Below are 14186 nucleotides of genomic sequence, written 5' to 3'. Positions count from 1 at the left end.
CTTATCTGGGGCACACTCATGCTATTTAGACTCCTCTCCAGCACTCAGGCACTTGATTCAGCAGATTTCTAAGGGGTGTCTGCCATGAACATGATAACGCCCTGGGTATTTGGGATCCAGTAGTCAGTAAGACATACCAAGTCCCCACTTTCATGACACTTTTTTTAGCAAGAAGGCAGCCACTAAGCTACCCATTACACATCAGTTATTTAACTGTACTATAATGAGTTTGGTGAAGGAGAGATACAGGAAGGCTCACAGTGAGGCAGTCTGGTTGAGTCTGGGGCTGATGAGGAGGGTGGGAAGAAGGATGTTTCAGCTGGAAGTTGAGCAGTGACCAGAAGTTGCCAGACAGAGTGGAAGAAGAGTGTTATAAACAGAGGGGGCAGGATCTGTGAAAGCCCAGACCTGGGAAAGGGCAGAGCAAGTTTGAGTGCAGGTGAAAGGCCAGTGTATCTAGAGATAATGGAAGGTGAAGGAAACAGGGCGGAATGAGGTGAGAAATATGGTGAGATTTTTATTGGTTTGTTGTTTTCCAAAACACACCCAGATCATCATTCCTTTCAGGAATTTTGGCATTCGTTTCTTCATTCTTTCTACAAATACTTAAGTAGCATTTTGTATATGCCACACACTGTTCTAGGTGCTGAGAATAACACAGTTAACAAAACAGACCCTGCCCCCCAAAATCCCCAAACTCTGCCCTAGTCACAGAGAGACAAATGACAAGTAAAATTCATCTAAATACAGTATTTTAGAAGGGGATAGGTATGATGGAGAAAATTAAAGCAGAAAAGGGGTTTAGGGACTCTTGTCTGGACATGGTTGCAGTTTTAAATAGAGGCAAAGAAGGTGTTTCTCCTATACTTCTCCTACATAACTAACGACTAACGTGTCTCAGAAATACCAGACCATATTTTTTTCACCACACAACTGGGGATTCTCCTGTCTTATATGTTGATAATACTCTGCCTTGCAGTGGCGTTTGACATTTTACATTTGAATAAAGACCAGAGAGCAGGCTCTTGAATATCCTAAGGAAGAAAGCCCCAAGCACCAGACCTATAGTGAGAGCTTGTCTGGCAGGTTCAGGATGAAGCCAGGCAGCCCCTGGTGGCTGGAGGGAGAGAGGAGAGTGGGGTAGGGCCGGGGTACAAATCCAGTAACATCTGGTAAGCCTGGTTGAGGACCTGGTCACCACTGATGCTGAGTAACCTAATCTAATTTATATTTGCTTTCTTAAAGAAATTTTAGTAATTTTTAAAAATACTGGGGCATAATTAACACACAGTAAAATTCACCTTTTTGTAGTCTAATATTCCACGAGCTATGATAAATGCAGATCATTTTGTTGACCTGTGGGTTTAGCAGGAAGTTTCTGGTTCTTACATTTAGAATAGATGAGAAGGGCTGGAGTGAAGAAGAGTAGAAAAAGGGAGAACAGTTAAGAAGCTTTTTCTTTTTTATTGTGGGTAAATATATGTATAACAAAATTTATTATTTTAACCATTTTTAAGTGTACAATTCAGAGACATTAAATACGTTTACAGTGTTGTATAACTGTCACCCCATCTGTTTCTAGAACTTTCTCATTATCTCATACAGCAACTATACCCATTAAATGGTAACTCTTTATTCCGCCTTCCTTCTAGTCCCTGGTAACCTCTAATCTACTTTCTGTCGCTAAGAATTTGCCCTATACGTAATATTTGTCCTTTTATGTCTGGCTTATTTCACTCAAATTTTTAAGATTTATCCATATTGTGAAGTGTTAGTCGCTCAGTCATGTCTGACTCTTTGTGACCCCATGGACTGTTTGTTATCCACCAGGCTTCTCTGTCCATGGAATTCTTCAGGCAAGAATACTGGAGTGGGTAGCCATTCCCTTCTTGAGAGGATCTTCCAAACGCAGAGATCGAACCCAGGTCTCAGGCATTGAAGGCAGATTCTTTACTGTCTGAGCCACCAGGGAAGCCCATGTTGTAGCATGTATCAGAATTTCATTCCTTTTATGACTGAATAACTTTCCACTGTATGTATATATCCTGTTTTACTTACCCGTTCATCTGTAAGTAGACACTTGGGAGGAGTGTTGCCCCCTCTTGACTATTGTGAGTGATGCTTCACTGAGCATTGTTGTACAGCCCTCTCTTTGAGTCCCTGCTTTTCAGTTATTCTGGGTAATGCTTTAAGAGTAGAATTGCTAGAGCATATGGCAGTCTACTTTCTGAGCTAAATGTAATTCAAACTGTTTTCCAAAGTAGCTGTACCATTTTACATTCCCAATAGCAATGTATGAGGTTCCAGTTTCTCCACATCCTCACTAATATGTGTTATTGTCCATCTTTTTGATTATAGCTATCCTAATGGATGGACATGGTATCTCCTTGTGGTTTTGATATGTGTTTCCCTGTGACTAATGTTATTGGATGTCTGTTTGTGTGCATGTTAGCCATTTGTGTCTTCTTTAGAGAAATATCTCTTTAAATCCTTTGCCTGTTTTTTAATTGGGTTCTTTATCTTAATTGTTGAGGTGTCGTTTTCTTTTCTTTTTTTTTTAATATTTATTTTTATTTATTTATGTGGCTGCACCAGGTTTTAGTTGAGGCACACAGGATCTTTGATCTTCGTTGAGGAAACTTTCTTTTTAGTTGCAGCCTGCAAACTCTTAGTTGCAGGATATGGGATCTAGTTCTCTGACCAGGGATTGAACCTGGGACCCCTGTGTTGGGAGCAAGGAATCAGCCACTGGATCACCAGGGAAATCCCAAGGTGTCATATTATTTATGTAATCTAGATTCAAGTCTCTTATCAGATACATGATTTGCAAATATGTTCTCCCATTCTTTATGTGGTTTTTCACTTTCCTAATGGTGTCCTTTGAAACAACAGTTTTTAATTTTGATAAATTTCAATTTATTTTTTTCTTTTATTGCTTGCACTGTTGGTGTCTGATATATGTTTAAGAAACCACTGCTTAATGCAGGATCATAAAGATTTACTCCTGTGTTTTCTTCTAAGTTTTATAGTTTGAACTCTTAGATTTAGGTCTTTGATCTGTTTTGAGTTAATTTTTGTAAATACTGTGATTTGTGATCCAACATCTTTCTTTTGCATGTGGATACCCAGTTGTCCCAGGGCCTGTCTGGTGGCTCAGTGGTAAAGAATCCGCCTGCCAATGCAGGAGATGCCATACAGTTCCTGGGTTGAGAAGATAACCTGGAGAAGGAAATGGCAACCCTCTCCAGTATTCTTGCCTGGGAAATCCCATGGACAGAGGAGCCTGGGGGACTGCAGTCCATGGGGTAGCAAAAGAGTCAGACACGACTCAGTGACTGAACAACAACCACCCAGTTGTGCAGCACCATTTTTGGAAAAAAACTTTTTTCCCCTTGAATTGTCTTGGTACCCTTGCTGCACTGATTGGTTTTCTAATGTTAAACCAATCATCAGTAATAATGTATTGAACTTTTTAATATATGGTTGAACTCAATTTGCTAAAATTTTGTTAATAGTTTTGCATCTGTCTTAATGAGGGATGTTGGTCTGTAGATTTTCTTTTCTTGTAATGTCTTTGTTCCATTTTAGCTTCAGAGTAATACTAGCCTTATAGAATGAGTCAGAAAGTGTTCCTTCCTCTTCAGTTTCTTCATCCTTAAATTTTTGTAGAATTCACCAGTGAAGTTATTTTGGCTTGGAATTTTCAGTTTCTTTAGTACATATATGACTGTTCCGCTTATCTACTTCTTTGGCAGTTTGTATCTTTCAAGAAATTCATTTCACTTGAGTTGTTGAATTTATTGGCATGTTTTTCATTAATAGTCACTGATTATCATCCTTTAAATGTATATAGATTTTATTTTCCTCTTAATGGTTTTGGGTCTTTTTTTTTACCTCATCAGTCTAGCTAGAGTTTTATCAGTTTTATTGATCTCAAAGAAGCCAGCTTTTGGCTTCATCAATTTTTTCCCCCCTGCTTGATCTTTATTATTTCATTTTCCTGCTTACTTTGAATTTTATTTACTTTTCTAGTTTCTTAAGGTGAAAGCTAAGGTCATTGATTTGATGCTCCTCTTTTCCAACACAGGCATTTGGTGCTATAAATTTCCGCCTAAGAACTGCCTTGCTACCTCCCACAGATTTTGAATGTTATTTTTTCATTTTCATTTAGTTCAAAACATTTTGGGGTTTTTTTATACCTACAGGGTATTTAAAAATGTGTTCATTTCTAAATAATTGGGCATTTTCTAGATATCTTTTTGTTATTGATTTTTAATTTAATTCCATCATGGTTAATTAAACATGTTTTGTATGACTTGAATTCTTTAGGTTTTATGGAGACTTCTTCTATGACCCAGAACTGGGGTCAGTAAGGTTTTTCTTTTTTAAGGGCCATACAGTAAATAATGTAAGCTTATGGGAGATACAGTCTCTGCCTCAACTACTCAACTCTGCTGTTGTAGCCTGAATGCAGCCATAAACAAAATGTAAATGAATGGGCATGGCTTTGTTATAGTTCAACTTTATTTACAAAAGCAGGCAGCTGGCCTTTTGTTTCTAGTTTGCCAATCTTTGATCTGGAATGTCAATCATCTTGGTAAATGTTCTGTGCCATTGCTCTTATTGGGTGGCATGTTCTGTAAATGTCAGTTAAGGTGGTTCAGTTCAGTCGCTCAGTCTTGTCCGATTCTTTGTGACCCCATGGACTACAGCATGCCAGGCCTCCCTGTTCACACCAACTCCCGGAGTTTATCCATTGAGTCAGTTATGCCATCCAACCATCTCATCCTCTGTTGTCCCCTTCTCCTCCCGCCTTCAATCTTTCCCAGCATCAGAGTCTTTTCAAATGAGTCAGCTCTTCAAATCAGGTGCCCAAAGTATTGAAGTTTCAGCTTCAACATCAGTTCTTCCATTGAACACTCAGGACTGATCTCCTTTAGGATGGACTGGTTGGATCTCCTTGCAGTCCAAGGGACTCTTAAGAGTCTTCTCCAACACCACAGTTCAAAAGCATCAATTCTTCGGCTCTCAGCTTTCTTTACATTCCAACTCTCACATCTATACATGACTACTGGCAAAACCATAGCCTTGACTAGATGGACCTTTATTGGCAAAGTAATGTCTCTGCTTTTTAATATACTGTCTAGGTTGGTCATAACTTTCCTTCCAAGGAGTAGGCGTCTTTTAATTTCATGGCTGCAGTCACCATCTGCAGTGATTAAGGTGGTTGATGATGATAATTTTCTGTCTGCTTATTCCATCAGTTAATAAGAATAGTGTTGGTATTTTCAAGTGTAGCTATGAATTTGCTTATTTTTCTTTCAGTTCTAACTTTTTTTTTTGCCTCATTTGTAGTTCTATTGTTAGTTGCATAAATGTTTCGGATTGTCACATACTTTTGATGAAATGGAGGTAGATATATGTTACAGTGCCATTTTCTGCCTGTGGTCCTTTGATTTCTGTTTTCAGTCGTGGAACAGAACATTTCAGATGAATTTCTGATGATCTCTTCTCAGGTGCATACTGCTAGTAGAATATAGTCATCCAGAATATGATAATTCCAAGTTTGGTATATCCATCTCCTCTTGAACACTTCTAGCTGTTGATTTCCATTGTTTTGGTTCATGATCATGCACAAGTCTTTGAACACATTTATTTAGCAGTATACTGTCCTTTTCTGCTTGTTCTTTTAGATCGTGGTGGATCTGATTTAATCAGTTCGTTTAGTAGCTGAGTGCACGAATAGCATTTATTTCTCTGCTGGATCATCACATACCCCAGTGTGTAAATACTGTGAATCCTAATTTTCCATGTTTGGGGATTTAGGACACCCAAGAGATTTATGGGTTTATCACAAATAAACAGAAGAATAATTGCACTTCATCTGCTTCATGTATGATTTAATTTACCATCACATCATAACTAAGTTTGAGGTATAAATGTTCTAAAGTTGGGTGAATTGCTGCTTTTATTTTTATTCGTAGTTTTTTTTTAGCTCATCTTTGAGAAAGCATGAAAGATTTTCACTTCCCTTGTGACTCTCATGAGCTGTAACCATTTTTCCACCTAAGGCTGCTGTGTCTGCCCAGGGATTTCTCAATCCCAGCCTCTCACTCACACATTCCTTTTCTTGTTGGAGTATAAGTAGATGGAGGGAGTATCCCTGTGTACCTGCTTGGTTGAGTATCTCGGGGGACAGGTGTGCATTTCTTCAGAGAGGTACACATTTGTAGCTGCTTCTCTCTTCAGTAGGAAAATAAAGAGGGTTTTATTGAAAATAGTTACATTTTTTTTTCCTTCTCTCTGAATCTAATAAAGTTTGGGAATGTTCTCGTGTTATTCCAAGAGAGTATCCTGAGGTGACTGTAAGATTATTAAGATGTTTGATAATTTTTTCCCATGAGGCATGGGTTTATTTTTGTCTTTTCCCTCGTAAGTTAACTTTTTAATGGAAAATTGTTAATCCTCCTTAAGTGGAAATTCTGAGAAATAAAACCAGATGCTACAGTTGTTACTGCTATACCTACTGGTCAGAGTAGCTCTGGACGGAGGACAGATACATTGATGAAAAGAATTGCTCCCAGGAGCCAAGAATAGAGCTTTGTGTTGAACAGGGGATTTTTTTCCCCCTCACATATTTACACTAAGTGGGTTTCCCTGATGGTTCAGTGGTAAAGAATCTGCCTGCAAATGCAGGAGATGCGGGTTTAATCCCTTGGTCTGGAAGATCCACTGGAGAAGGAAATGGCAACCCACTCCAGTATTCTTGCCTGGGAAATCCCATGGACAGAGGAACCTGGCAATCCATGGGGTCGCAAAGAGTCAGACATAATTGAGCAACTAAACAACAGCAACAACAAAATTAACACTCAGTTCAGTTCAGTCGCTCAGTCGTGTCCGACTCTTTGCAACCCCATAAATCGCAGCACGCCAGGCCTCCCTGTCCATCACCAACTCCCGGAGTCTACCCAAACCCATGTTCATCGAGTCAGTGATGCCATCCAGCCATCTCATCCTCTGTCGTCCCTTTCTCCTCCTGCCCCCAATCCTTCCCAGCATCAGGGTCTTTTCCAATGAGTCAACTCTTCACATGAGAAAGTAGTTATTAAAATAATAGTTCCATGTATACTGTGTTCAGGGATAACAAAAGATGGTGAGAACTCTTTCTACATAGACAGGATGCACTTTTCACATTGACACTACAATGAAAGTGCAGGTTGGGCACAGCGCTGTGGTATGTTTTAACTCTCCTGTGTGCTGACGTGGTGAGCTCTCGGGGCTGGTTGCTATGAGAAGCTGAGAGCTCTGCTTTGAGCAGATCATATACACCCCATCGATCCTGATGAACATTTTCTGAGACTCGGAAAAGAGAATCAAGAATTCCCCACATGGTCTGGAATGGTGGTGGGTGATGGGGAGGAGGTGGAGAAAGCTTTCTCTTCAAACAAGAAAAAGATCTACTTCTGAATATCCATAACTTTTTTTCCTTAAAATTTCAGGAAGAAGATACATTTTAAGGTCATTGCCTTGACTTTTATGCTAAAGACCCAAATTTCATGTAAAGAATTTATTCTTCAATCAGAAACATGTCAAATGACTTTGATTAGGGTCTTAGACATCTGTATTCTGCCCCCAAATTGGCATTAGTTTCTTGTACCGAAGGCTGGCTCAGGGCTGGCTGTGAGTTTCCCCCAGTTGTGCCTTTCTCTGAGCGTCTGCTTTGTGGTTTTCAGCTCTTCAGCGCCGTACTCCGCGGCCAAAGCGCCTCACCCAGTGTTGACCCCAGCGGCTGCTAACCAAGCTAAACAGGTAAATTGCTGATTTTTGCTTTGCTAATGTGACATGCAGTGACTGTCCTTGTAACTGAAGACAATATGGTACTGAGTCCCCGCACCGTTTATTTTTTTATTTTTAAAATTTTTTCCCACGTCTTTTAAATGAACTCTGAAAAAGACCTGTGATCCTTTCCCCACAGTTTATGATGGTCTTGATCTAGTAGGTCAGTCAGGACCTGATGATGTCTTTGTCGACCATCTGGTAATCTTGAGTCATAATTCTTTGTATGGAGGGTATCTGTGTGGAGTTGAAGTTTACTTTCATTTAACCTTGTCTTAGTTAACCCATACCACAACCATGTGGACAAGACAGATGTTCAGCTACATTTCACTAATGAAGAAACCAGGGCTCAAGTGACTGACGCTAGCTTCCACTGGTAGTGAATGATGGAACCAGGGCTGGAACCCATCTTCCAGCTTCTCCCTGCCCTCTGCTTTGTTCATTGTACCTTTCGGTATCAGCCTCCAGGGAATAGAGTCTTCTGCTTTCTCCTATCATCCCTGTTTTTCATAGTTTGCATCTTCAGTGATGTTTGTTATGTCTACTTTCAGGCTTTTGCCTGATAAACATGGTCTCTTACGAAAACAGGTTATATTGTAGACAGTTAAACAATCCAGAAGAAAATAATAGGAGATGGCGGAAAGGTAGTGATCTACCCTCTCTGAAGGGTAGCCCTCTCTGAAATTTTCCCTAAGAAAACCTGGTTTCTTTGCTATTCAACTCTGTCTCTAGAAAGGTCATTTTAGATTGTGTTTGAGATTGACCCTCAGAACTTGCCTAATGTGAGTTCTCAGACATGGCTGTCTCCTCCGTAATTTGTCCTGACTTAACATGGCACTTCAGCAGTTAGCATTTGGTCTTTCTTCTGGAGCTTTCCATCTTCACCTTGGAGGACACATGGTGAGGCACAAATCATAACAAACAAGAGAAAAAGAACATTGACTGGAGCTGGATAAGTTGAACAGTTTTGCTTCTTTACCTTACTATAAGTTTTATTGAGAGCCAGGATGTATTTCATTCATTTACTTCTTCCTTCATGTTTCGAATATCCTGATGCCTTTTATGTGCTGAGCATTGCGTTAGGCACTGAGGAAGTAACTGCAGGCTAGGCAAGCAGGACCCTGTTTTCTTGTGCTTGTGGAGTATCCCCATCTCTGAGGCAATATTACATTTAAACATATTGACCTAAGTTGAAACTGAAAAACAAAATTTAACTAAATAGAAGTGTTTGTGCTTGCTTATTTTAAATTATGTTATCATTTTACATGTTCCTTTATTCCAAAAACTGTCTTATGGATCACATAAATGTTTTCCTCCTATTACAGGGATCGCTGATAAATGCCCTAAAGCCATCTGGGCCCCCACCAGCATCCAGTCAATTGTCATCTGGTGATAAAGCTTCAGGTCAGTTTGCACTTTTGTTTTAGTGAAAATAAAAGGTGAAAGGTACGTTCCACAGAAGAATTTAATTGTTCTAGATCACAAAGGCAGTTGATGTGAAGTCAAATAAAGACATATTTAAAAAGCCTCAGGGGATGTAGAATCTCCAGGAAGTTAGTGAGCCCTTCGGCAGCTCTTTAGACTTCTGAAATAGGAGAGTAATAGGAGAAAGCCTTCCTTTAAACCTTTTTCCCAAAAGGAACACCTGCCTTGCTGGATATCGAAGTTTAGAGAGAAGTAGATCCGAACATTGAACTTTTATTTCTTCTCCTAAAGGGAAAGAAAAACTCTCTGGGTTTTAAGGCCAGTTCAAAAGCCAGTAAAATATAGAAAGTAAAATGGATCCGTTACAGTATAAGACAAGGTGATAAGTGGAGATCCTCCCTGGGGGCTCAGTCAGTCAAGAATCCACCTATAATACGGAGATCTGGATTCGATCCCTGGGTCAGGAAGATCCCCTGGAGGAGGGCGTGGCAACCCACTCCAGTATTCTTGCCTGGAGAATCCCATAGACAGAGGAGCCTGGTGGGCTACAGTCCATGGGGTCACAAAGTCGGACATGACTGAGCGGCTAAGCACAGCACACGATAAGTGGATAGAATCCAGTATTGAAAGACTGTAGCTTCACATGCTTCCAGCACTCAGGCCTCTTAACTGAAATTAGTTTTTACGTTACCATAAAGTATTCTGACCAGGCATCCTTGCTGGCCTGAGCCCACTTGATGCAGAAGCGTGCTTGTGCATTCAGCCTAGTTTAATGTCGGCCCCTTCTGTTGGCTCTCTGTCAGAGCCCACTTCACTTGGCATGTGTCACTTTTTGCTGCAGGGCTCTTGTGCTACCCACAGTCCAGCATTCTCCCTGTGCTCTGAATTCCAGCTTTTATTTTGATTCATGCTCCCAAGTGGGTCTTTAAGCTAATAAATTCTGTCAGAGATGCTGAACTTCACACATGAGTAGCCTGCCCACCATAATCTCTACACAGTCATGCTATCATCCCAACTTCCTCTGTAGTCAGAAGCTTTCTCACTGGATATTGGGTTTATCCTCAGTAAATATTCCTTACACTCAGGAAAAAACCATTGTGTAGCCAAGGCTGTATTCTGGAATTCAGACTAATGCACAGTTTTTATCATATAAGCCTTCAATGAGAAGGCAGTATGTAGCACTTCTTGACTAGAAGCTAGAACTTTAACTTAGAAGGGAAATTTTAGTGGAATTGTCAAAGACTTTTGAATCATTTAGGATTCAAATTAAGAAGTTTGTTTCCATTTCTGGCTAATATTTTAGAAGAAAATTTGAAAGATTATATATCCTAACCTCTTTCAAGGATTTTATTGGAGAGTTTTTTGTCACTCTTGAAATTAAGAAGCAAGAACATCTCAGGGGAAGTTAGCATGACTTGGAAAGAAATTTCTAAGATTCATCATTCAATGATGATTGTGAAATATTCACTCTCATTGCTAGATGTCCTTGTGTTTCTACTTGCCAGAAACAGACTTTTTTTGAGCAGGAAAATTTCCCTAAAAAACACTATTTAAGAGTTTGCAAAAACTTCTAACAACAACAAAAAGTCATCTCTGACACCTCTATAGAATAATTCCCTTACTGATTTAAAAAAAAAAGAATAATTCCCTTACTAATTAATAATGGAAATACCTTCATTGTTTTCCTGACTTTAAAACTATTACAGGACCACAAAAAGTCTACAGTGTGGAACTATATAATGTAGAAAATGTGTAAGTTCCCTATTCCAGAGATAACAGCCCTCAAAGAATTGATGTGTGTCTCTTGGGGTTTGATGTGTATCTATTGGTTTCTTTAAACAAAGATAGCCATATCCTGTATATACTGATCTGTAATCTGTCCCCTCTCCTCCCTCCCACCAGGAAAATATCATGTTCATCTTTTCAGATCTGGTACAACTCTGCCTCTCTCATTTTAATCCCTTTGCTGTACAATTGTACCCTGTTAAGTTTTTACCAATACTCTGCTGATAGTTCAGATTGTTCTTAACTTCTCAAAATTATAAGTAAGGCTACATTAGACATTCTTATACACATCACATTGTATTATAGCGTTTTAGATAATTTTGCAAATCTTTACTCCATACTTATGTAAAAGAGAAGATGCTTTTTCTTATTGTTTGGATTGGTTTGATTTGGGCTTCTCAAATGTAATTCCCCCATCCCCCTTCTCCTTTTAAAAGGAGAGGGAAAGGTAGGGGAGAGAGTGTAGGTAATACCCCAGCCTGTTGGCAAGCAATCACAGTATACCGGATGTGGGGAAGATGACGGATTACGCCTTAACTCTCCACACTTCTCTGTGTGACAGCAGTCATGTTACCTCTGTAATAAAAAACAAAGAAGCAGACCTATTATTAACTAATATTAATATAAGAAGTCTCTGGAAAATACAGAAATGCGGCGAGAAGCCAATAGCCATGAAGTCACTACTCAGAGATATTTAACATAACCTATTTCCCCTTGGAGTTTTTTTTCTTTGATATATATCACATTTCATTAATTGCAAAATCTACTTTTAAAGCCTTAAATTTGAACTGCACTCAGTTACTTTGATGTCATTCCTGGAAAAGGTAAAGTGGCATGCCTCGGTTTGAAATTAACAGTGACAGGCCCAGAGAGCCCATTCAGAGACCTTGAGCACGACTGAGTCCTCACTCTCCCCTTGACCACTGACCTACAGGAAGCACGTGACCTGGGGCTGTGCTTTGCATGGCACTACGCATTCAGTGCCGCAGAGAATTAAACTAAAGTGGTGTTTGGTTTTTTGTAATGTTCTTCTTTTTTTCCCATAATTCCAGGACCAGTGGCAACCAAGATAGAAACAGCTGTGACTTCTACCCCATCTACTGTTGGGCAATTCAGCAAGCCTTTCTCATTTTCTTCATCAGGGTCAGTTGTGAACTTAAATTTTGTGGCACATCATCAGCATCCTTATAGATTGCTTCCCCAAATCTTACAGTCAGTAGGTATACTTATATGAAGCCAGAGTTCTTATCTCCACAATGACACATTTAATGATGGTGGGAGTAGCTTAGTGTCCTAATGTAAATCTGTTTCCCCTTTTTGATTCAAGTTTGTATGTGTGTTCTTACTGACTTGTTTGTTTTGTTGTTTAGGATAAACCTTGTTTAGGTAGTGGGTCTGTGGTTGCTCTAGTTTATCAGACTGAGATCTTTTCATTCTGACACCATCTGGTGGTTGGGTGAGACCTTGGATTGGCTTCGCTGCCCCGAGGGGTCACGTTATAGTAGACTGCTGAGCGATCAAGACAGTGGCCATTTGAGAATTTGGGTTTTATGTAGATATGGGGAAGTCCATTTCTGTTTCATTTTTTTTTTTAAGTGATGATGTCTGTACTTGTCAAATTGAGTCATTTTTAAAAACAAAAGGGTCTTCTAACCCTCAGTCCAAGGAAAGTTCTTATTAACCTCGGAGGGGGCATACCTTTTCACTATGCTGCAAACACTCATCGTGAAACCTGTGAGAGTTGGCACAGCATCCCTCTGCTTTGGGGTGGAGTTAGTCTCTGTGTGGCTGAGATAAAAACTCATCCAAAGATTGTTTTCACCGTGAAGGGTTGCACATTCAGTTCCGTTAGAAAAGCCTCTTAAGCTCTTCCAGGTTATGCATTTGTAACTGGAATCACACTGACCACAGTCTCTTTTCCTTGCCGTGAGTTTGTTTCTTGAGCACCCTTCAGCCTAACACATTATGAGAAAGGAGGGTGTTAGAATAGAATTTCAAGGGGGAAATTATATTTCCTGTAAATCATTATGTTTTCTACTCCCCAAAGGTAGTTTGGAGCACAATTTCAGAGAGTAGGTCAGTTCCAGGATCTATTGCATCTTTTAATTAATCTTTACTTCTGTGAACCTGATAGTCTTCTTCCTGTCTTTATTTTATTTATTTATTTTTTTAGTCTTCTTCCTGTCTTTTTTTTTTTTTTTTCCCCAGTCTTCTTCCTGTCTTTAAAATAACCTGCAGAGGTTTGGGTCATGGGTCAGTTGCTTACCTCTGTTACATCAAATTTCTTTACCAGGGTTGAGACAAAGAAAGAGATTTGTTTTCTTTTTTTTTTTTATTTTTTTAAGGTGATAAAATATTTAACACATCTCAGGTGGTCTTGGACCATTTGATGAAGCCAGTGATGAGTTAAAAAAAAAACAACTAACTGTACTCTTTACTGTTACTTACTCTATTTGATATGCTTGGCTCATTACATTTTAAAGCTTTTTATCAGGTTGACAAAAAAATTCATTCGGGGTTTTCCATAATATCTTACAGAAATGCCCAAATGAACTTTTTGACCAATCCAGTAGTTTTAAATTTGTTATTTGAACTTTTCTCAGAGTGAGTAGTCCATTCTGGCTCAACTGGTGCTGAGTTTTCTTCTTTGGCTATAGTGTCTTCACTCACATTGTGAAGAAAATGTACAGAAGGAGAGGAGAGGATGAAAAGAGTCGGGAAAGTTTTTGAGGAACATTTCCTGGTGTCTAGTGGCTTGGGGGCAGCGCTTTCATTTCTGTGGGCTGGATGCAGTGCCTGGTCAGGGACGTGAGATCCCACAAGCCACTTGGTACAACTAAAATTTTTTTAAAAATTTAAAAATTTTAAAAATTAAAAAAAAAAAAAAAACTCTAGAGAGTAGACTATGTAAATGAATTATAAAATGTACTATTAAAAGGGCAATGTTGTGCCTTAAGTCTGTTAATTTTTAACTTCTTTTCTTCCACCCCCTAGGACTGGCTTTAATTTTGGGATTGTCACACCAACACCGTCTTCTAACTTCACTGCCACACAAGGTACAGTCTCTGCATTGCGTCGCCTCACCTTTGTGTTTCCTCTAAACAAGTGCAGGTTTGAGGGGGGCAGGTTGGTTGACATTT

General features: G+C 39.4%; 1 protein-coding gene across 4 annotated transcripts in view; it reads left to right on the top strand.

Moving 5' to 3' along the window:
- The window catches only part of NUP214 (nucleoporin 214), an 86901-nt gene that overhangs the window by 41331 nt on the left and 31384 nt on the right, over positions 1 to 14186 (top strand). For all 4 annotated transcript variants that reach the window (XM_061154389.1, XM_061154387.1, XM_061154386.1 and 1 more), the window contains exons 25-28: positions 7734 to 7809; positions 9162 to 9240; positions 12099 to 12189; positions 14041 to 14102. In XM_061154389.1, coding sequence (XP_061010372.1) covers positions 7734 to 7809; positions 9162 to 9240; positions 12099 to 12189; positions 14041 to 14102 — 308 coding nt within the window. The remainder of the gene's footprint in view (positions 1 to 7733; positions 7810 to 9161; positions 9241 to 12098; positions 12190 to 14040; positions 14103 to 14186) is intronic.

Source organism: Dama dama, chromosome 11 (assembly GCF_033118175.1).
Source record: "Dama dama isolate Ldn47 chromosome 11, ASM3311817v1, whole genome shotgun sequence".
NCBI classification, from domain to species: domain Eukaryota; kingdom Metazoa; phylum Chordata; class Mammalia; order Artiodactyla; family Cervidae; genus Dama; species Dama dama.
This window is presented reverse-complemented; position numbering and strand designations above follow the sequence as displayed.